Source organism: Meles meles, chromosome 20, assembly GCF_922984935.1.
Source record: "Meles meles chromosome 20, mMelMel3.1 paternal haplotype, whole genome shotgun sequence".
NCBI lineage: Eukaryota > Metazoa > Chordata > Mammalia > Carnivora > Mustelidae > Meles > Meles meles.
This window is the reverse complement of record NC_060085.1, coordinates 16,885,363-16,909,699: the sequence shown is the minus strand read 5'-3', so window position 1 is coordinate 16,909,699 and position 24,337 is coordinate 16,885,363. Positions and strand designations below refer to the sequence as shown.

General features: G+C 48.7%; 1 protein-coding gene across 1 annotated transcript; it reads right to left on the bottom strand.

Moving 5' to 3' along the window:
- Positions 1 to 1,404: 1,404 nt before the first annotated feature.
- FAM240A (family with sequence similarity 240 member A) lies at positions 1,405 to 17,054 on the bottom strand. The gene is made up of 3 exons (XM_045989877.1): positions 16,923 to 17,054; positions 6,355 to 6,500; positions 1,405 to 2,153 (listed from the first exon to the last, which is right to left on the bottom strand). The coding sequence occupies exons 2-3, from the start codon at positions 6,495 to 6,497 to the stop codon at positions 2,021 to 2,023; spliced, it is 276 nt and encodes a 91-aa protein (XP_045845833.1). The 5' UTR covers positions 6,498 to 6,500; positions 16,923 to 17,054; the 3' UTR covers positions 1,405 to 2,020.
- Positions 17,055 to 24,337: the final 7,283 nt, after the last annotated feature.

Here is a 24,337-nt window from a genome sequence, read left to right as displayed (position 1 = left end):
GAACCCAGGCCCTTGTGGACCCTCCCCTGCCAACACCCTTCGGTGGCTTCCTGTGCCCTTGGGAGGAGCTCCAAGTCTCCCAGCCAGTGAGGCCCTGGGGAGCATTTCTGCAGACTCACACCTTATCCTCACTCCCACTCTTGTGTTGCTAAATGTATTCCCCCAAAGCCACCAAGACCCACCAGCCCTGAACCTTACCTTCACCTGGGTCACTTTTCCTTTACTCGCCTGCTCTTAAGAAGCCCTCCCTAGACTAGAATCGTGGGGGCAGCTTTGCCCGCCATGGTTCCCAGTGTGAAAGTCCCTTACAGTCAATGGCCTTGACTTTCCTGCTATCTTTGTCAGACTGTGGCCTCTAGAGCCAATGCTCTGGGTTTCTCTGCTGTCCTCTGGCTGTGCAGCACTGTGACTGGTGTGCGGCAAATGGGCCAATGAACGAATCTCCAACTGCACTTGGATCCCATCGTAGTTCATGATGGTGGGTCCATGCCTCCAAGAGTCCTTTGCCTGCAAGCCTTGACCTCACTTCTCCCTCTGTTTAATTCTTTTTTTTTTTTTTAAGATTTTATTTATTTATTTGACAGACAGAGATCACGAGTAGACAGAGAGGCAGGCAGAGAGAGAGGAAGGGAAGCAGGCTCCCTGTTGAGCAGAGAGCCCAATGCGGGGGCTCGATCCCAGGACCCTGAGATCATGACCTGAGCCTAAGGCAGAGGCTTTAACCCACTGAGCCACCCAGGCGCCCCTCCCTCTGTTTAATTCTTATCTTCCTCCTACTCAGCAGGAATTCCTCTTCCATCACAGTGCTCTTGCCTGAGCCCAGCTGGCCTTTGTAGTTCATTATTTGACTTGAATCCCACATTGAATGAGATACCGGGGGTGGGAGGAAGGGCTCTGAGCCCTGTTTGCTGGGCCAGGTGAGTGCGGGACCTGGGGAAATGCTCTCCCAACACTTCTCGTCTTCCGGGGGGTCCCATTGCCTTGATGAAGCCTTCTGGGCTCCCTGCGGATGTGGATGGAAGCATTGCCCTGCACACTGGGGCCCTTAGAGCACGAGATGGCCACACTTGCCGCTATCCAGAATCGCCCCTGCTTTGCTGTCTGTGTTTGTACAGCCTACAGCTTCCAGATACTTTATAACATGGTCCTCGGAGCCCTTATCTTGGCTGAAAACTGTTGCCAAGGCCCAGTTTCAGTTCGTGCTTTGGGAAGGAGCAATCCTTTACTGGGGACCTGGGAGAAGGCTGGGGAGTGACCGTGACATTTCAAAGTCTAGAACGTAGATGGCAAACACTTTACTGGGATGGCCAGATACATGTGAGCTGAGCTGACAGAGAGCTGGCCAGTGCAAGCGTGTGGGGATTTAAAATAAGCCATGAAACACAGAGGGCACACATCCGTGGTTCCCGGACAACCGAGCTTTATTAAAATTATCCCGATCTGATCGAACAGTTCCAGCAACCGTGCTTTGAGGGAACCAAATTAAACCCCCAGGAAGGAGCAATCACATTAGATCAGTTTCTTGGCAAAACCTTATTTTTACAACTGTTTACAATACAGCTACTTCTGCAGACGGGTGCGTTTCTCTTCTCATAAAAAGAAAATAACAGAAAGGATCACGGGAAACTGTTTCTAGGAGAGATGTGGAAAGACACCGGTGGGCAATGTTTAAAGTAGGACCATGAAGATCAGCTCCCAAACCGCCCCCCACACTGTCACCCCTGGCATGTGCTTAGAATTTAAAATATGTAGATTTTAAAATTAGGAGGTAATTAATTATGTGGAAATAAAGAATGCTGCATGGAGCTCTGGTATGAAATAATCTGGTCTTTAGGGATACTTGGACTAATATCCTGAGCCCATGGGGAACGGGCTGACTTGGCTGATCATTCCTTGGGGCCTGGGGCGGGGTGGGGGGCATGAGCAGGTAGACCCATCACAGGTCGGGGGGAGTGTGACATCCGTCTGGCATAGCTCAGGGACTCGGCCATTTGCACTGACTTCTCCTGGTAGAAGCACCTCAAGGCTTTGAATCCTCTTGTGTCAGCGAAGCAAGAAGCTCCCGGCCCACATTTGCCCGCTTTTCGGTCTCATCTAGATTGTTCCGCAACCTCAGCTTTGCTTCCAGTCTCTGCCTCCATTCCTCTCTGAGCCTGAAAATAGAAACCAAACAGCAAGCAGAGCAACCATGTCCGTGGTGCTTGGTCTGGGGATGCCTTCCCCCTCCTGAAGGTGTATCTGTGTGTGTGTGTGTGTGTGTGTGTGTATGTGTGCATGCGTATTCAGGTTTTAAAAGGTATGCAGAGGACTCGAAATTTAAATATATGCATATTTTATGTTTTATAGGTATATCTTTAGCTCTTACTTCTGCCCAGCCTCGTCTAGTCTTAATCCTTCAAACTTTTCCCTTGAGAGTGTAATGTCTTTCAAGTACAGGGAGAGGGGCGCCTGGCTGACTCAGTGGGTAGAACACGCAACTTACTCTTGATCTCGGGGGTTGGGTGTTTGAGTCTCATGCTGGGTGTAGAGATTCCTTAAAAATGAAGGAAACACACACACACACACACACACACACACACAGTACAGGGTGGGGGGACACCTCTGTGCATCTAGAATTGTTTACTCAGCCAAGCTATCTTTCAAAAAAACAGAGGTAAAAAAAGATGTCCTCAGCCATATAAAGACTGAAAGAATTTGTCACCAGCAGCCTGTCCCTACAGGACAAGTTAAGGGAAATCCATCAAGACGAAGGGAAATGACTTCAGGTAGAAATCGGAATCTGAAGGATGGAGGGAAGGGCCCCTGAGAAGGTGACTGTGTGGGTATATTAGTCATTTTCCCCCACAACTTGACTCTCCGTAAAAGCTAATCAGTGTCTAGAGCAAACCTGTTAATGATGCTGTGTGGGGTTTGTGACAAATGTGGGAGCAGAGCCCTCCTTTGCACAAAGGCCGGGGGTGAGCAGTGGGGGTTTGTGTGGCTAGAAGCCTCTTGTGCCCTACAGGGGACCATGTGGCACTAGAAGGTACACCGTGACAGAAACCCTAAAGCAACCCCTAAAATAACACCAGGAGATATTGTGGAAAAGCCAACAGAGAAGATAACATGAAATCATGACAAATATTTAATTAACCCCAAAGAAGGCAGGAAAAGAAAGGAATGAAGAACAGATGAGAGAACGGGAGACAAACAACAAGATGGCGGATTTAAACCCAATGCACCAGTTAGCGTTAATGATGTGAGCCACTCAACTGAAATGCAGGATCATCAGGAGTGCCTGGGTGGCTCAGTCATTAAGCATCTGCCTTTGGCTCAGGTCACGATCCCAGGGTCCTGGGATCGAGCCCCACATTGGGCTCCCAGCTTGGCGGGAAGCCTGCTTCTCCCTCTTCCACTCCTCCTGCTTGTGTCCCCTCTCTCGCTGTGTCTCTCTCTGTCAAATAATCAAATAAATAAATACCTCTTAAAAAAAAAAAGGCAGGATCATCAAATTGAATAAGAACCAATGTTGAAATAGATGTCACCTGCAAGAAAATCACTTTTTATATGAAGGTGGCAATAGGTTAAAATTAAAAGTGTTAGGAGTTAACTGGACACTTAGGGAGTTGGGTCCAGGGTCCCCAGCAAGAAAGCAAAAGAAGCTGGGACAGCTCAGACAAGACCACGCTAGCATCCTGTCCAGCAGCCTCTGTGGGAGTGACTTGCTAAACATCCTGAAATAAAACAACATCGGTCACTATTGCAAGGTGAGGCAGTTCGTCTCCAGATGTCAGCCCCAAAGACTTGCAACACAGGAACAATGACCCCATGGTAGACAGGGGCATGAGCAAAGCCCTGACTGGCACAGCTTAGTGGCCAATCCACAGGGACCCACACTCAGGATGCTCAAGATAGTTCCTCTAAAGAGTTTTTAAACCCTGTAGATTTGAATGCCCAAATGGCAACCCTCCTGGGTCCCCTCCCTCTCCGGGAGCTTTATACTATGGCTCAATAAACTTTGCTTTGCTGTCCACCACTCTTTATCTGATCTACGCCTTCATTCTTCCAGGGGGCGTGACTAAGAACTGTGGGCACTAAGGGAACAGAAATCCTGTAGCAAAGGATGGGAATAGATTCCACCTTAACCCCAATCAAAGAAAGCCAAGTAGTTGTAGTCAAGCCAGACAAGGTAGATTTCAAAGGCAAGAACACTACCAGAGAGAAAGATCGTTGTTTTGCAATAAGGGGGTCAATTTTTCAAGAGGATATAACAATCCTAAGTGTTTGTATAAAAACAGAGCTTCAAAATACACGGAGTGAAATGAGACAGAGCTGTAAGGAGAAACAGACAAATCTGCAATTAAGGCTGAAGATTTCCATAATCATTTTCCAGCTGTCAAGACATCAGTCAGGCCATGGAACACTTGAACAACACTATTGACTGCCCGCTCCCGTCTGATGGAGGGCAAGGACTCTCCAACAGCACTTTCCTCTTAGTGTCTGTGGTAAAAGTAACAGGGAGAAACCAAGGCACAGGGAGATCTGTCATTCACTCTCCCCTGGCATGCTGCCTCTGCTGCCTTCAATCCTGGACTAAGTGGCCGAGCTCAGGATGCAGGCGAACTGACCTTAGGTGTGTTTTCCTGTCCCTGCCTGGCAACCACCTAATGAACTGGGACAGTCTTTTCCATTTTGTGCAGGGACAAGACAGATTAGCGGGTGAGGGCAGAGACCCTCCGGAGGGGGGTGCATGGTTCATATGGGAAGGGAGGAGAAGGATAAACTCAAGTCTCGCCATCCCACCAGCCAGAAAACTTATTTCCTGCAGTCTTGTGTTAAGTGCATGGATGGAACACTGTGCACATATATTTTCATATTTTTAACGAACTGTGGTTTGTTTCTTTGCTGATTTGCTCACCCCTCGGCATGCACCTCGCTTTCTGCATCTTCTTCAAACAGTTCTCCTGCACCTGAGACCGTCTGCGTGTTCCTGGGAGTGGGGGGGGGGGCAAGGCTATGCACAGCGGGGACGCACACATATGCGCAGCGTGGGCAGCATGCTGAGTGGCCTGGCCTGGGGAAGGGAGATAGCAGGGACCACAGAAATGACTAACTGTCCATCCACCTCAGTTTCTTAGAGAATCCCTGGAGGATACTCCCTAACACGACCCTCCAGCAGGTAGGACAGCCTGCTTCTCCTCCTCACCTGGGGCCAGGAATATGGCCGAGCAGGTCTCCACGTGTGGAAGAGGCCAGTTCCTGTCTAGGGCTCAGGAAGGAGTTTGGAAGGCAACTGTGAGTTTCAGTGGTGTGAACTGGTGCATATCATCAGCCCAGCACGAATACTCAGGTGGAGTCATGGCCCCGCTGTCGGGCCAGCACACAGCTGTCCCACCACCCCTGGCTGTGTCCTTTGCAAACAGACAGCAGCTGAGCCGTTCCATGAGGGCACAGCGGACCCAGAAGGGCGGGTCCCTCACTGGCTCCCTGAAGTGGAGGCAGTGTGTGAGAGTGGTGGGCTGCCCCTGTTCTCACAGCCATGGCAACCCCAGTTTGCCCAAGTTCATTACTGCTCTACAGGGGGCAGACTGGCATGTGGCCGGCGCAGGGATGGGCAGTAGAGGGGTGACAGCCCATGGGCCTCCCTCAGAGAACCCTGCGGGGCCTCCTGTGTCTTCACCCAAACGAGCACTAAGCCTGGATCACTCTCTCCTTTGCTTGGCTGCTTTTCATGGACACATCAGCTAACCTGTTCCCCAGATTTAGTGCAACCCTCATGCCCTAGAAACGGGGACAGAGAGGAGAGATTTTTCCATTTACAAAGATATGCATCAAAGTGTCCATTTGTTAACGTGCAAGAATGGTTAACATTACTGCCCACAACCTGGGTGGTGACAGGAACATATGCAAGGAAAATGGAAATAATTATGTCCTCTAAGATGCCAGTCTGGCATTCTTCCAGGGAAAGCTGTTTTGTTCTAAAAAAAGAAAATAAAGGTGGTGATGTGTTTGTGGTGGAGACATTGATGGGGGGGGAGTGGGATCTATGCAAATTCTACTTTCTGCTTAATTTTGCTGTGAACCTAAAACTGCCCTAAAAAATAAAGTCTATTTTGATTTTTTTAAAAGATTTTATTTATTTATTTTAGAGAGAGAGCACGCATGTGCATGAATGGGGGGTAGGGGCAGAGGGAGAGGGAGAATCTTAAGCAGACTCCCACAGGGGCTCCATCCCACGACCCTGAGATCATGACCTGAGCTGACATCAAGAGGCTGACGCTTAATGGACTGAGCCACCCAGACGCCCCCCAAATAAAGTCTATTTTTAAAAACTAATTTGAAAAAAAGTAGACAAAGGAGACAAAGTAGACATACTTTCTCAGGGCACTTCTTCCCAGGCGATACTCCTCGTATTCCCGGTAGTAGGTCTGCTTGCCAATCTCCCGCTCCCAGAAGCGCTTGAGCTCGTGACAGGTGTTCCCGCAGAAGACCTCTCGGCGGACGTACTGATTGTTCATCCCCTGGAAAAGGAGATGTCAGGGAACCCCCGTGGAACACGCTCCCGCAGACTCTGGAGGGCAGAGAGTCTGTGGATCCAACCCTAGCCACGTGTTGGAAGGGGACCCTGGCCAGCCGCCGAACCTCACCTGGGGAATGACGTCACGGTCTCCCCACCTACTGCCAAGATACAGTGATGTGAATGCCCACGCTCCTGGGAAATACCTCTCACCTTCCTTCCTCCTCCCTTTCTCCCATCTGAGAATCATGGGCCTTCTCAGCCTCCTACCAGCAGGTGTTGCGCGCGAGGCCTAGGGTGCTCGGTCTGTTTCATTATCTCAGCATCCCCGGGAGTGGGCGTTCCCGTCCTCGTGTTAGTGGTGAGACATGAGAGGAGTTTCAGGACCTGCCTGTGGTCCCCCGATTCAGAAGGCAGGCCGCACGCTACTGAATGTTTTCTTGAGCCCTTCGCGGAAGGGGTTTGTTACACAAAGTCGTGCCTGTGTCTGATGCCCTGGGAGCAGGCAGATTTGGGTGCATGCGCTTTTCTATGGGGCTCTACCTGTTAGACACTCCAGAATGCTCGCCGTTCTACACGAAGAAACCCTGCCCAACTCCCAGACCTGAGTGGGGCCAGCGGACAGGCCAGAAGCAGGTACTGTATGGGTGAAGAGTGAAGGGGGAGGAGCAGCGGGCTATTGGAAATGCCCAGGGAGAAGCCATGACCAGGCGGTGGAGGCCAGGTTAATGGAAAGTGGACGGGTTCATGAGGCATCTTGGGCGTGGCCAAGTTCACTCATCAAATGCAGGTGAGGGGGTGCCTGAGACTTGAATGCCTGTGCACAGATGGGAAACAGGGGAGGGGTCTTGAGCAGTGCTGGGCAGTTTGAACTGCCTGGGTGCTAACATTGTGTGTGTGTGTGGTGGGGGCGGGGGAATACTGAACGGACATCTGGACCCAGAGTCTGGCACTCAGCCTACGGGTCTAGACCATAGCTCGCCATAGAAATCAATGGGGATGCTGGGACAGGGTGGATGGAGAGGGTTTCAAGCCAGATGTTGACTCTGGACCTGTTTGTCCATTCACTTGACATCTTCTGCTTGCCGATAAATTCTCCAGGCCTCAGTTTCTCAGCTTTAACATTTCTCTGAAGGGATGCATGGGCGGCTCAATCTGTTAAGCGTCTGCCTTGGGCTCAGGTCTTGATCCTGGGGTCCTGGGATCGAGCCCTACATTGGGCTCCCTGCTCAGCAGAGTCTGCTTCTCCCTCTCCCTCTGCCTATTCCCGGGCTGGTGCTCTTTCTCTCTCACTCACTCTCAAGTAAATCAATAAAATCTTTAGAAAAATTTCTCTGAAGATGAAATTTGATCATAAATGTGAAACTATTTAGAATTGTATAAATTTCTGAATAAATATAACATGTCATTTGTAAACCTCAAATTGTACAGGGCATAATATTATAATTAACAGTGAGTAATAATAACCTCGCCCAACTTTCTGTAGAGTTGAAATCATTCCACTTCCCTTTCATGCTGGATCAGTGGCTGTTGACCTTGGCTGCCCACTGGAATCTCTCAGGGAGCTTTGTGAAAACCTGACGCCCGGGGTTCATAGCAGCCTACCATGTGGTCTGGGCATCCAGGTTTTTGAAAGTTCCCCGTGTAGCCAAGGTGAGAACTGCCATCTTGGATTGTGTCCTCTTGTGAGGTAGTCACGTCTGTGTCCAGTGTTGGTTCCAAGGTAGCTGAGGTGGGGAGGGCTGGGCATAGAGGCACAGGGATTTCACAGCCATCTTTGCAAAGTAGGCACTGTTTCCCCGTTTTGCGGGTAAGAAAACTGAGGCTTGGAGGTAGTTTGACTTTTTCAAGTCATTCAGACGGGAAGTGGGGCAGCTGTCACACTCAGAGCCCAGGCTCCATCCCCTGCCCCCAACTGTTCCCCACGAAGGAGGTGAGTGATTTTCTTACCTCCTGGAAGGGCTCAGTGATCTCATATGTTCCTGGCAAAATTGGAAAGAGCTCATTGATGGCAGCCAGCCCCCCAGCGCAGAGCAGAATTTTTCGGAAATGAGGATTTTTCCTGTTTTACTTCAATGTCTTGGGCGTGTCATGGTGTTCAATAATTATCTGTTGAATTGAGTAAATCCCCCCTTCTGCTGGGGGGGATTTATTATCTCTCTCTGGAAGGGCTGGCCTGGGAGTGGTGGGGTCCCTTTGCAATGCTGCAGACATTGAGGGAAAATTGTGTAGGGAAAGTGGGAGGGGCTGTCCCCTGTCACCTTGCCTGCCCACTGGGCCTGGAGAACCTGGCAGGATGCTGTAGGGCTGTTTCTCTGGGGGTTGGGAGGTGGAGGGGTGGGGGAGGGCAAAGGAAAGAATTCTCTGATCTTGATCATTTTGAGTTTATCTGAAGCTTCTGGCATTCCGGAGAGAGTCACTTTGGGGAGGTAAATGCTCTTTTGATTTTTTTGTCTCCCCCCCCAAATTTGGAGGGCTCATTTTACTCTGAAGGTTTTTTTCATTTATTTAGGAAAATAGAACCCCGAGCCTGAACACGGACTGTGTCCAATGTCGGGCACTTCACAACAGCTCGCCTGGATACCCTAGCTGTGTTTGGGTCTGGGGGGGGTTCCAGACCTATGGATGTAGGAGGCAGGTGAAGAGATTGTTGAAAACAAAGGAGGCCTCCCACCAAGCGCATGAGCGCACCAAGGCTGGTTGGTGGAACGTGGGCAACAAGCTGTGGAAACCACTCACACTCCATCTGCTCCAGGCCCCTTTTGGGCTGAGCTTCTGGGGCCCCAGGTCAGGAGAGTCACTAAGAGCAGAATACAGACCCAGTGCCCAGGGCCAGGCGCGCATCACAGGGGAGGGAGACACCTGTGCCCGGCAGGGAGCCCATTCCCGCTCCACCCGTGAACATCAGAACACTTTCTCTTGGGCCCTGCTGGACAGAGGAAAGAAGAGTTTGGGGAAAACTGGGCCCATTTGCAGCCATGAATGTAATGTACTCTACACCCCTCTTAAAGATGCGGACTCACTCTGTGCCCCGGTCAGGGCTGGCCTCCCAAACCTGCTGCAAATGCCCACTGGGCTTCCCAGCCCTCCTCAGAGCGCCCTGCCCTCTCCAGCTCTCCCTCTGTCTCTCTCTCTTTGCTACAGAGAGACTCAGGGTCTGTCTGGGCCTCTCCCTTCCCCAAGCCACACCCTGTGCCTGGTTTGCCGCTCCTCTGTTATCCTGTCTTGGCAGCTCCTGGAATCGGATATTTCATGAAACCTCCTCTTGCCCGTAGCAGCTATGCAGACACGCCTGCCAGCCGGCTTAAGGTGGCGCGCTCCTGGCTCACCCTGGGGACCCAGAGTCACGTTACGACAAGCAGGAGGGTAAGAGAGAGGAGCTTGGGCACTCTGCCGGGGTCACTCCAAAGCTCTGGGATTCTCCTTCGTGTGTTCTGCACCTCAGTTTTGTCATCTGTGAAATGGGATTGTTATGAAGATTAAATCAGATCACGTTCATGAAAATGCCTAACGCAAACGTGTGTCAAGCATCACGCTCTGTTGCTGGACGCTGGTGAACCCAGTCCTGGCCCCTCTGATTTTCTCAGACTGTGGTCTGGCACAGGGACATCACAAGCCGCAGCTAATAGACTATAGTTGCCAAAACCCTAAATTAAGTGTCACTTTTCCTTATTTGTACATAATATTGAATGTTTGGCTTCTTGAGTCTGTGGCGGAGGTTCATTACGCTTTGTCTCCGGTCTGCTGGGCACTATTTAGGAACACTTAGATGACAAGGCTGAAGATTTTCAGATTTGGGGATTGGACAGTGTCCTATACAGCATCATACTCAGTGGAGCATTTGATAAAAGCTTCTTCTTCTTCTTCTTCTTCTTCTTCTTTTTTTGATAAAAGCTTCTGATTGGTGTCATTTTTTTTTAAGATTTATTTATTTCAGAGAGAGAGCACAAGTGGGAGGGGCAGAAGGAGGGGGAGAGAAAATCTTGAGCAGATGTTGCACTGAGCAGGGAGCCTGACTTGGCTCTCGATGCCATGACCCATGAGATCAGGACCTGAGCTGAGACTAAGAATCGGACACCCAACAGACTGAGCCACCCAGGCGCCCCTGAGTGGTGTCTTTCTTCTGTCCGTTCGCCTCTGACACCTCAGAGATGAGCCTCACCACGCCCATTCATTGGGAGGTGCCTACATGTGTAAGAAGGAAGATGTGTGTTTTCCCAAGGAGGTGCAGAGTTCCCAGTGGGGTGAAGACTGGAGCCTGTCTCCACTCCTATCTCCCCCGTGTTTGTTTACAACCTAACCAGCTGTTTTGCTGGAAAATGCAGGTGGCACCATGGTAAAAACAAGCAAGATATACTCTAAGAAAAAGTGCATTTTACTGTTCGACAAATTACCTCATCTTCTTACCAACCTCTTCCAGTCATTGTCCCCAGTATGACCAGAACCGGTAGCAGCTGCTGTCCCCAGTGGGGTAGCATCAAGGAAACAAAATTAATGACAACTTTTAGGAAAACACAGAAGTACAAGAGGAAAGAGTGCGTATAAAGATATCTGGGATTCCTAGGAGCGTCTGGATGGTTCAGTAGGTTAAGTGGCCAACTCTTGGTTTTGGCCCGGGTCGTGATATCAGGGTTGTGAGATCGAGCCCCACATCAGGTTCTGCACTCCGCAAGGAGTCTGCCTGAGAGTCTCTCTCTCTCCTTCTGCCCCTTTCCCCACATTCTCTCTCTCTAAAATAAATAAAAATTTAAAAGATTTTATTTATTTATTTGACAGAAAGAGAGACAGAGAGTGTGAGAGACAGCAAGAGCAGGGGGGGAGGCAGAAGGAGAGGGAGACCCAGACTCCTCACTGAGCAGGGAGCCTGATGCAGGACTTGATCCTAGGATGCTGAGACCATGACCTGAGCCAAAGGCAGACGCTTAACCATCTGAGATATCCAGACGCCCCTAAAATAAATAAAATAAATTTAAAAAGATATATGGGACTTCTAAGCCCCCAATCCCCAAGGGCTGATATCAGGCTAATACAGACTTCCTTTCAGGTGACTTCAGGTGTAACAGGGAGTGAGCGGGGCGGACTCATCAGACAGCACTATCTGTGACAGGAGCTGGGATGGGGGGTGGGGCAAAGGAGGAGTCACCTGACCTGTCTCAGGGGAGGGGACCTGCAGGGTGAGTGGGTGGGAGCCCCCAGGGTTAAGGAAGCAGAGACACTGCAGGGGTCTCTGATTCCAGGCCTGCAGAAGCAGAGGGGGTGGCCTGGGGTGGGGGCGGGGGAGGGGACTGACGGCAAAGGGTGCAGGGACTTTCTAAGGTCATGGAAATGTTTTATACCCTGTTTCGAGAGACGGTTTGCCAAAACGAATTAAACTGTACATAGAAATCTGGTGAATTTTATTCACGTAAGTGATATCTCCATAAAAGCAGAGAAGAATCGTCTTCTGTCTTTGGACTAGAGAGAGAGTCATCCAAGTCCCCCCGTTCTAAGCCCTCGGGAGGCTCTGTGAGCCCCTCACTGTGGGGTTAGCCCATTCCTCCACAGGTAACAGGGGTTTCTGTGAACACTGGTGTTTCGGGTCCCTGGCTTCTAAAATGAAGACAATTACTCTACTTTGTGGAATCGTGATGAAGAAGATGTCAATAGTTGGAAAGCCCTTTGGAAACAGGGAGATTCTCCTTGATAAACAAACGGTTCTGTTCTCTCCATCTCTCTGACCAAGAACACCAGCCACAAGTGTCCTCCCATCAAGAGAATCAATAGCACAGCTTCTGGCCTGTGACCACCAACTGGGAAAAGTCATAACCTCCGCGACAAAGAGGAACTCAACTTCACAAAAGCTATTAGTGCTTAAAGAGCAGGGTAGCACAGACCACATTCACAGCAGGTCACTTAGACAGACAGGGTTGAACTTTGACCATCTGTGAGGCTTCTGTGCTGCACGAAGGGCCAACTAACATTATTGAGTCCACAAACCAGAGGCACACTCATTCCCCTGTGAGCCCTGATGTCATGAAACCATCTAATTTTCCAGCTCTTAGGCTACTCAGAGGATTAAACCCAAGTTGAGGAATGTGAGGGTTTTTTGTTTGTTTGTTTGTTTTTAAAGATTTTATTTTTATTTATTTGACAGACAGAGATCACAGGTAGGCAGAGAGGCAGACAGAGAGAGAGGAAGGGAAGCAGGCTCCCTGCTGAGCAGAGAGCCCCATGCAGGGCTCGATCCCAGGACCCTGGGATCGTGACCTGAGCTGAAGGCAGAGGCTTTAACCCACTGAGCCACCCAGGCGCCCCGTTTGTTTGTTTGTTTTAAGGAATGTTGACTTAGACTGATCATTCCTGTGACCCTCAGCTGGAGTGGCTCCTTGTACACCAGCCGACACCACGTGCCACCAGTCTTGCACATCCAACACCTCATAAGAGCGGCCATTTTGTGACGATTTTTCACAACATTCCAAAAAGCTTCATGGAGATTATGGCTTGAAATAGAACAGAGGGTTCCGGTTCCAGATAAATGGAGGAAGCATATGGCACACTCCACCGCCCCACCCCCCCATCCCCACACCGCCGTCTCTCCAAAGAAGGCAGCTCCAAAGACTGGACCCAGGCACACAGCGGCTGATTGGGCACTCCAAAAAAGGAAACAGTCACAGGTGGGTAGGAGAAGACCAGAATTCCCATCAGCACTGTGTGGTGTGCTGAGTTTCCCATTTTTACTCTGGGATCCCCAGTTCAGACCCAAAGCGGTTGGGGACCCAGAAGCGGCACCCAGCCAGAGAGAGCTCCATGTTCCCTGACTCAAGGGAGAAAGGAGAGTCATAATGTTCAGGGAAGAAGGGAAATCACGTGCTTTTCCTTTTTCTACTGTCTCAGGTCTCTAGGAAGTTCGGACTTTAGGGAAGCTCGACAATGGAATTGACCCCATGGCCGCAGCAGTTCAGCTGCACAGACACAAAATCCCCAGGGCAGCACAACTTGCTCCACAAGGAGGGGCTGTGATCTTCCTCCCTCCACTGCTTTCCTTTTCTCAGTACCTCCTGCACTTGACCCCAGATGTGAATGCAGCACCAGAAGCACTCAGCAGACCAGGAAACCAAAGCCCTGGTTTCTGGCCAAAGGACTGCAAAGGGGAGTCCAGGGAACCGGAAATAACAGGAATAGATACCACGGAAGGGGCGGACCTTGGGAATGAGACCACTAGAAGTTGCTAATGCCTAAACTGGCCTCTCGGATGCACATGCAGGGACCTGACCCAGAGACGGAACTAGTGGAGAGAAAATTGTCACAGATCTAGGAAAAGTTGAATAGCATCACCAGCCAGCTAGATCTAAGTGTAATTTATAAATCTCCCCACCCAATGATAGCAGAATACAGATTCCTTTCTAGTGCACCTGAAGCACATCACGAAGAAAATTCCTAGAGCTAATTCCTAGCAAGGGTAAAGGACGTGAGAGCAATACATAAAAATCAGTGGAAGTTAGCAGTGAACAACTGGAAACTGAGATTAAAAACACAACACCGTTTACAACAACTCCCCCAAGTGAAATACTGAGGTACCTACGTAGCACAACATACAAAATATGTTTGCCAAAAACTGCAAAATGCTGGGGTGCCTGGGTGACTCAGTGGGTTAAGCCTCTGCCTTGGCTCAGGTCATGATCCCAGGGTCCTGGGATCGCCCTGCATCAGGCTCTCTGCTCAGCAGGGAGCCTGCTTCCCTTCCTCTCTCTCTGCCTGCCTCTCTGCCTACTTGTGATCTCTGTCTGTCAAATAAATAATAATAATTAAAAAAAACCTGCAACATGCTGAGGAATGAAATCAAAGAAAAACTCAGTAAAGGGAGAGATGTACCATGCTGATGGATTGGAAGACAACATGGCAGGGACACAAGTTCTCTTAAAAGTAAGGTGTAGATTTGTCGCAACTCTAAAACCTGAATGTTTTATAGTTAAAGACAAACTGATTCTAAAACGTATGTGAACACACAATGGTCTAGAGTACCTGAACAGTTTTGAAAATGAAGTTGAAGTGGAAGTTGAATCAGTTCCCTGATTGTTTAAGACTTACTACAAAGCTGTCATGTGCGGCTGGCAAAAGTCCTTGGAAAAACAGGACGCCAAAATGTCAAAACCTAAAGAAGCCACCTCTACCTGAACCCCAGAACTTACTAACTCGAAATAGATCACAGATCTAATACAAAAATCTAAAATGGTAAAACTTTTAGCGGAAAACAGACTTTGTTGTGGCTTGGGAGCAGGCAGAGTTTTCAGTTATGACATCAAAAGCACAATCCATAGAAGAAAAATGGACAAATTGGGTTTCTTCAAAGTAAAAAGTAAAAAAAATGAAAAAAAAAATTGTTCTGCAATAGACACTGTGAAGGGAATGAAACAGAAGATAGGAACTGAAAAAAACATTTTTACAAACCACAGAGATGACAAAGGGTTTGTATCCAGAATACGTAAAGAAATCTAGAAATTCAACAACATGAAAGCAAACAACCAATTGAAAGATGGGTAACGCACTTTAACAGACACTTCATCAAAGAGTTGAACATCGTTAACCACTAGGGAAATGCAAATTCAAACCAGGTAGTGATACCACCACACCCCTATAAGAATGGCCCAGATAAAAATCACTTGCCTTGGGGCGGATGGGTGGCTCGGTGGGTTAAGCCTCTGCCTTCATCTCAGGTTATGATCCTGGGGTCCTGGGATCGAGCCCCATATCGGGCTCTCTGCTCAGCAGGGAGCCTGTTTCCCTTCCTCTCTCTCTCTCTCTCTCTGCCTACTTGTAATCCCTGTCTGTAAAATAAATAAATAAAAATCTTCAAAAAAAAAATCATTGGCCTTATCTAGTGCTGGAGAGGATGGGTGTGGAGCAACTGGAAGGCTCATACTCTCCTGCTGGAGATGCGGAATACAGGTATTAACCCAGAAACCAGCTTGGCACTTTCTTACAAAGTTAAACATTCATAGCAATCCCACTCCCAGGTATTTTGCCTGGAGAAAGGCAACTCGAGTTCCAGCAGAAACCTGCGTACTTGTACACAGTTCTCTTTGTAACTGTGAAAAAGCGGAAACAGCCTAATAGCCCTTCAGGGAATGAATGGGTAATAACTGGCAGACATTCACACAATGGAATTCTGTGGGGCAATAAAAAGGAACAAGCTATCGATACATTCAGTAACTTGGATGAATCTCAAAAGCATCGTGCTGGGTGGAAAAGAGCCAGTCTCAACAGACTATATATTCTCTATGATTCCATTTATAGAACATTCTTGGAAAGACAAAACTATAGTTGCCTGGGGTTAGTGGAAGAAAGTGAGGACAACCACAGAGGCTCAGAACGAGGGAACCGATGGAATTGTTCTGTATCCTGATTGTGATGGTAGCTACACAGAACTGCACTTTTGATAAATTTCATAGAACCCAGCATGCGCGTGAGAGTCCCTTTTTTTGCTGTATGTTCAGGTAAAAATAAAAATTTTAAAATAGGACAGAATTGTCTTTAGTGAAACATACCTTGACTTTTTGCTGATTGGATAAGATTCAGTCATTGATTATTTAAAGATTATTTGGGGCACCTGGGTGGCTCAGTTGTTAAGCACCTGCCTTCAGCTCAGGTAAGGACCCCAGGGTCCTGGGATGGAGCCCTACCCCTGCTTCGGGCTTCCTGCTCAGTGGGAAGCCTGCTTCTCCCTCTCACACTCTCCCTGCTTGTGTTCCCTTTCTCCTCTCTTCTCTCTTTTCAAATAAATAAATAAAATCTTTTAAAAAAGTAAAGATTATTTACTGTCCCCAAAACAACCCTGAACCCTGATACTCAGTTGTCCCATGAGCCAGCATGGGCATCACCTAGAGATTATTGCAAGCATAGAATTTATCAAGACCAGAATCTGAATCAAAAACTGCATTTTAACCTAATCCCTAGATGATTCACATGCATATTAAAGTTTAAGAAGCTCTTTTTTAGAATTCCAAAGCCCCAGATGGAGTACTGGATCTTAAACATCAGCCCTCTGAGAAGCCCTCCAGGTGGCTGAGCATCTCTGCTTAAACATTACCGGAGGGTATTGGTTCTGGGGGTTGTACATCTCTTCCTCAACAGGCACTGTTTTTCTTTCTAGTATTTCATCATATCAGAGTCATGTTAAGTGAACCCTGGCACCGATTTCTGGCTTTCTCACGGAGGTTAGTTCATTTTGAAGACACCAATTAAATATACATATATCAGATATGGAAAAGCCCCACTAAGATTTCTAAGTCATTCCCAAGCAGATGCGAGGTAGAGGGGCTCGGAGGGAAAGATGCATCCCAGAGACTGAAAAAGACAGGCTCTTACAAAGACTCTGTCCATTTCACTCGGCCCAGCAAGGGCAAGATAAACATCCATCCCAGGCACACTCAAGTTCAACACCCTGTACCTTGGAGATGAATCCGCTGTAGTCTCGATCAGGTAGAAGGCGGGCGAGTATTGCAGCTCTGGGGGTCACAGAGGCCACCGCCTGGTCCTGAAACCTCTGGGTCCCAACCCTTTATATGCAGAGAGGAGGAGTTACAGAAAGGGCTCAACCTTTCAAGGTGACATACTCCAGATTAGTAGCAGAGTCACCGAGGTCTCATTCCAGGGACACGGTGGCCTCCTTCCTGGTGGAAAATAGCCCTTCTCCCCTGCTCCCCCTACCCACCCCAGGGCAGGCGAGCTTCTGTTCTGGCAGGCCCTGCAGGGACCATGACTTGGCTGGAAGCAGAGTTAGGGTTCAGAACATGTTCTGGATTATCCAGGAGCTCAGAGCTGCCAGGCATCAGGCAAAGCCGCCCTCCACCCTGCGGAGGGTAAAAGAACCTGGGATGGTGTGACAAGTCACATTCAGAGGTTGCTTTACAGGATGACTTAGAGAGACGTGCTGTCCTTCGGAGCTGCTAATCTGCTGACGGAGCTTGGTGACGACCTTTTACGGTCTGTTGGGTTTCCCCCCAGGGAGAGCAGGAGCTGGCCACTGGTGACTGCCTCCGGGTAAAGGGCACCACACCGGACGGGCTTCTCAGTTGAAAAGGACCTTCACGCTATCTCAAGTGGTGTCCTTGCGTGAAACATCTGGAATGGTCCCTGCCTGAGAACAGGGTCAGGTCATTACCCAGCTTCGATAGGTCACTAAGAAGCACACTTATAACTCAGTAACCCGAGTCGCAGTGTCAGAACTCAGCCCTTTGCTGTGGATCTTTGCAAGGTGAAGGCAGGTGGGATCGCTGACGTTGAATCTGCGAGCTATTTCAGGAAGACTTTCTCTCGGCCCCGTGGACGCCTGGTTGGGGAGAGAGAAGAAGGGAGACCAGGAAGCTACCCTTCAAAGCACCACCTTATCACAGTCATCACAATGTCACCAAGAGCAACATTTAAAAGATAAAAGGCCCCATTTTACTTTTTGTGTGTTTCTGCTCATAAATGTAATATGCAAGCAGAGAGGATAGGATAACAAAGCTAGTGAAATATTTCTACTGCACGTTTTTAAATATCCTCTTGCTCCTTCACCAAAAAAAAAAAAAAAAAAAAAAAAATCCACAGTGGAAAGATTATCTTGAAGGATTTTTTTTTAAAGATTTTATTTATTTATTTGACAGAGAGAGCGAGAGAGCACAAGTAGGCAGAGCAGTAGAGGGAGAGGGAGAAGCAGGCTCCCCACGGAGCAGGGAGCCCTATATGGGGCTCTATCCCAGGACTCTGGGATCATGACCTGAGCCTAAGGCAGGCACTTAACAACTGAGCCACCCAGGCGCCCCTTGAAGGATTTTTTTTGTTTTGTTTTCCACTGCTGAATGCTGGCAAAGCCTTTCTGGTTATCTGGGTTCCCTCAAACTTTATTGAAGTCATTAGCATGTCCTTTCAGAAGAAAACTTAGTAAGGGTCTGAGTGTTGCTGTCCCCACCGCTGGGCTCACAGCAATCTGAAAACTGATTGAATCCCCTAGCGTGGAATGTGGACGTGGCCATACTTTGCTTACTTCAAAGAACAGACATTTGTGATTTTCCCAATTCACCCGAACTATGAATTGACAACCTTCTGAACTTCCAAGCTTTCGTTCTGTGTTTGTAATTTATTTAACGGGGAAGACTCCTCCTAGTGGGGATCCTTCCCAATCAGATTCCTCATTGGAGTGAAAGCAGGCATCTTAGGACAGTGAGAGTGTGCCCGGGATCCATGCCCCGTACAGACTTTCTCTGGGAAGTGTGAGCTGACTTCAGAGACAGAAAGAAACTTGTCTTTGGCGAGCAAGGGGGGAGGCTGATTCTGGCCACGTGTGCATCTGGAACCAAGGTCACTCACTTGGACCTGCTGACCTGTTGTTGACATTTCCCCCTAAGTTTTAGGGTGTATGATCATGTGGGAAAGAAAGAGCCCGATTTAAGGCCAGGTCCTTCCTGCTCGAGTACCAGTATTACTCATATTATAGGCTAAGAAATATTTGAAGTTATCTTTAAGAATCTCACAGCATAGACGGGGACTGGGGACAACAGGGCACAATTATTTTCCCAATTCAGCATGCCTCTATTTTTTTTTAATTTTTGCAAAAAATATTCAATAAATTTTAAAATTTTAATTTAAATTTGCATGTATTTTACTTACTATCTTCTTTTTCACTTGTCATGTCTTGCTTTCTTTCTAAAACTGTTTTTTTAAGATTTTATTTATTTATTTGACAGAGATCACAAGTAGGCAGAGAGGCAGGCAGAGAGAGAGGAAGGGAAGCAGGCTCCCCGCTGAGCAGAGAGCCCAACACGGGACACGGCGCTCGATCCCAGGACCCTGAGCCGAAGGCAGAGGCTTTCACCTACTGAGCCACCCAGGTGCCCCTTCCCTTTTACTTCTAATTACTTCGTATTTTCATGAGTCTTTCCCAAGAATAAAGACACTCACATAATCACCAGCGAGTGGCCAAAATTAGGAAATTTAACAATTATTATCTAATATACAAATGGTTTTCAAATTTTCTCAATGCAATTTGTAGCAGCTTCCCCCCGCCCCCCACCCCCACCGTGGGATCCAGTCTTAAATCACCCACTGTAATTCTCTTGTCCTGTCTCTTGAGTCTCGGTCAACCCAGGACATTTCCTCAACCTTTTGTTTGTTTGTTTTTGTTTTTGGCCTCTCGTGACCCTGACATTTTTTTAAGACGATAGGCTGTGTTTTGTAGAATGCCTCGCTTGCTATTTGGTTTTGTGTGATGGTCTTTCTTCCTTAGGTTCCCTAGGGACCGCCACTCCCTCCAAGAGCTCACGGTGCTTTCCCATGACATACTAGTCACCTCACCACTTCATAGCCCGGGGAGTGTCAAATCGGTAAAAAGATAGGATGTTTCAATGTGCACATAGGAGATGATTTTGTGCGAGGGGGGAAGAGGAAGATGAAATATATTATGAATGTTATGCTGCGGAGCGTTTTGTCTGCTGTTGTGGTTCTTCACAGACGGCCTCACATGAGGCTGCCATGCTGTCTTATAGACATGGAAATGGAGGCTGAGAGGCTGGGTGGTGAGCGCAGGGCCCCACATCTATGATGGGAGAGTTATGTCGGCGGGACCTCACAGCAGGCGAGTGCTCTTGAAGCTGGTACGTTTGTATCTGGTTGAAATTGTCCCATATATTGGGTGCATAAGATATAAATTGTAAATATCCACATAACATGGGATTAATATTGTGTGATTTGAGCCGTATTTGATGAAGACAGGTCAACATCCCTGGTTTTCATTTTATTTTATTTTATTTATTTTTTTAAAAAGGTCTTATTTATTTATTTGACAGAGAGAGAAATCACAAGTAGGCAGAGAGGTAGGCAGAGGGAGACGGGGAAGCAGGCTCCCCGCTGAGCAGAGAGCCCAATGCGGGGCTCGATCCCAGGACCCTGAGATCATGACCTGAGCCAAAGGCCGAGATTTTAACGCACTGAGCCACCCAGGCACTCCCTGGTTTTCATTTTAGTAACGAGGAAGAGTATGGCCAATGTGGTCTTCTTTTCTTCTTCTTCTTCTTTTCTCCCATGTGGTTAGTTAAAAAACAGATGACTCGGAGCACCTGGGTGGCTCAGTCGTTAAACGTCTGCCTTCTACTCAGGTCATGATCCCAGCATCCTGGGATCAAGTCCCGTATCGGGCTCCCTGCTCAGTGGGAAGCCTGCTTCTTCCTCTCCCACTCCCCCTGCTTGTGTTCTCTCTCTCTGCCAAATAAATAAATAAAATCTTAAAACAACAACAACAACAGATGACCGAATACATGGTCAAGCAGGATGTGGCTGTTGGGGCTGGAGCGATAGGCAGTGAGGGCTTGGAGCCTCAGACGGTGGGTTCCAGAGTCCCGCTTATTCCATAGGATTCCTGGAGCTCAGTCCATTCGCTGTGCAACGTGAAGCAGGTCACGTGTGGTTACGATGTGGCCAGGGACTGAACCGAAACAAGAAACCCTCATCAGTGCACAGACCAAAGGCCATACCACTAAGCAGAGATGGTTAGGAGGTGGGTAACAGAGGTATAAGGACCTTCCCATGGGACATTGTGAAGACAGGCTTGACAGCAAGTATTGCAGCCTGTTATCCCTGGAGGACGCTGCTGCTGGAAGACCGACCTTCCTTCCTTCCTTTTGTTCATTGGTAAAATGTGGTCACCACTGGCAGAGAGGTCTGCGTGTGGCCAGGCCAAACTCAGGGAAGTCTGGAGTCTGTGTTAGTCGTGGACACAGGCTGTGTTGTCCCTTACTCTGCCCTCTCTGATCCCTTCACCAGGACCATGGGGGATGACTAAGAAGGTGTAGAATATCCTTCACCTCCCCCATCTTCTTTCCGCAATTCCCTCCCCTGACTCCTTTCTTCCAGGTTCCTCTGGGACTGATGGAGAAGTCCCGAGTCCCGAGAGTCCTGATTGTGATGGTGTGAAACTCAAAATCGAATTGATTTCGTAGGACGCTATTGAGTTTACAAAGTGCTTTCGCCTATGTGATCTGCTCTAATGAGTTATCAACAAGAATAAGGGAAAGTGATAAGAAGTGCAATAAATGTAAGAGACAGAAGTTGAGCATGGGAGGTCCCCAGACGCGGATGATCCCCCTGAACTGGGGGTGATAAGTGGAGGAGGAGGTGTGTAGGTGAGCAGGTCCCCGAGGGCAGCGCAGCCGGGGTGCAGGCAGGGCAGCGCTTGCCAGACAGAGTTGCTGACCCACAGGCTGTGGTTCCTAAGACCCCTGCCCACCTCGGATCCCACCAACATGGAGCTGGGAACTGGAGCTTCTCTGAGATAGGTCCTCTGCAAACCGACAGAAGCCTCCCTCTGAGAACCTTCCTATGCCCAGGAGCGCTAGACATTTTGTGATGCATGAGTCTCTAGGGAATTGGAAGCCTGTCTCCCAGGGCAGGGGGTTTACCTTCCCTTGAAGGTAATTTATTTGCTTTTTTATTCATTTTATTTTTTTTTATATTTTTTATTCATTTATTTTGTTTTTTTAATTTTAAGATTTTATTTATTTATTTGACACAGAGAGAGAGATCTCAAGTAGGCAGAGAGGCAGGCAGAGAGAGAGGGGGAAGCAGGCTCCCTGCTGAGCAAAGAGCCCGATGCAGGGCTTGATTCCAGAACCCTGAGACCATGCCCTGAGCTGAAGACAGAGTCTTAACCCACTGAGCCACCGGGGCACCCCCCAAGAACCTCATTTAAAATCATGCTTTGCAAAAGGTAAGAGTTGCGAAAGTGACAGAGACCCTAGTGTCTCTCTGGCCTGACCTTTTCTACTCCTTATGAATCTGATCCATGTTCCATTACCTTCGGATAAGCTGTTCCTGCTTGACGGGGAGGGGCTGCCAGTTAGTGAGCGGCCCTGGATTACACCTGCATTTTCACCGGCCTTCCCCGGTCGTTCTCCGAAGAAAAATGAGAACTGGGAAGATACTCCGGCAGAGCCATGGGGAAGGTTATTTTAAGCAAGGACTTTTTGGGGTCTTTACAGACACTAAGAACAAGGCTGCTGAGCCCAGTCACGGCTGGCCAGGCACGTCCTTACTGTTTCAAGGATACAGCTCGGGAAGGGCAGCTCTCTGGCCCAGCCCTGAAGCTGGCTTTGTGGAGGAGGGGAGGGCTGAAGTGACAGCAGGAGGGGACTCCTTCCAACTCGTCCTCTGTCCTCTGGGAGACGGGGGAATGGGTGAGAACTCAGGTGCAGGGCCCAGCGCCCTGACACCCTGGGTCTGTAGGACAGCTGGTGGTCTGCGGGGACTATGGCACCCAACACTCTGCTGCTCGGCATAGGATAGAAGGGCCCCCACTGTTGGGTGAGGACCCGGGCCAATAGCTTGTGGGCTGTGCATTCCAGCACCTGACCCTCTCCTGTCTGTTGAGGCTTCCCATGGTGTTAGGGAACAATCCAGGTCTGTGTCGGGGCCAGGTGGGGGTGAGGACTGGACGGACAGGTGGGAGAGTCCAGAGTTAAAGCCTGCCTGTGACTCTATCAGATCTCGTAGCCTTGGAAACTCCTGTTCTCCGGTGAAGTGAAGCGTTTCAAGGTCATGTCCAGTTTGAATGCACAGTGGTTTTTCCAGGGAGAGTTCTCAATCCAGGGTTAAGCACAGGCTTCAGGGGGTCTGTGAAGGCCTCGTGTGGACATTCGTATGTGCATTTCTTTTTTTTTTTTTCCTTTTAAGATTTTATTTAGTTATTTGACAGACAGAGATCACAAGTAGGCAGAGAGGCAGGCAGGGGGCGGGGCAAGCAGGCTCGGGGCGGGGGAAGCAGGCTCCCTGCTGAGCAGAGAGCCAGATGCAGGGCTGGATCCCAGGAACCTGAGATCATGACCTGAGCCGAAGGCAGAGGCTTTAACCCACTGAGCCACCCAGGCGCCCCTCGTATGTGCATTTCTTTCCGAATAGAGGGCACAGCTTCCTTAAATCTACAAAGGGCACAGTGACAATGACACAGAGCACGCATTCAAGGCCAAGTACTACTTTCCTCCTCTGTGCATAACTCACATCCAGGCCTCACATCAGTGCTCTGGCACAGAGAGGGTAAGTGATTTGTACGAGGTCACACAGTGGGCATGGGGTACCTAAAGGCCAAGCTCTCGACCATTATGCTATGTTGTGCCTAGGAAATGACCCTCCCCAAGGGGATCCAACAAAACCCCTCTCCCGAGAGAGAGGGGTGTCTCCCTGTCATCTTTCTCAGCGAATGTAAAACTTACATGTAGATGTAAGATGTGTGGCTTTTTATATATAAATGAAATGTTATATGTGTGTGCTTTACCTTTAAGATCTTTGCACGTCTGTACACACAGCTTTATACCCTCCTTGTAACAGGTGCAGAACATACCCATAGGATATACTGTACTTTGCTTAATTGTTCCCTTCTTTGTAAGCATGTAGATTGTTTCCAGACTTTTGCTCTTATGAATTATGTCACCTTATCTGCATATCTTTATGCACACGTGCAGTTCTTTCGATGGGATAAGATCAAAGGGCAGCCCACTTAAACTGGAGGTGATCCAGCCCGGTTGTCCTGACAAAGCCTCTAGGAACTTACCTTCTCACTGCAAACCTCTGAGAGGGTCTGCTTTTATAACTCAAAAAATACATGTTTAAGGACACTTTGGTACTTTATATCAAAATTTTACAGTCCTACCAAAAAAATCAAACAAGTGTATCCATATGCAGGCATAAAGGTGAAATTTACAGAGATGGTAAAGAGCTAGAAACTGATGGGATGCCCAGTGAAAGGTAACTGATTAAGAATTCCTGGCTCCTTCATCCCTGTGCGAGGTGAGGGTGGTTAGATGCGCTGGGAGAGCCCCATTGTAGGGGAGTGGGTTT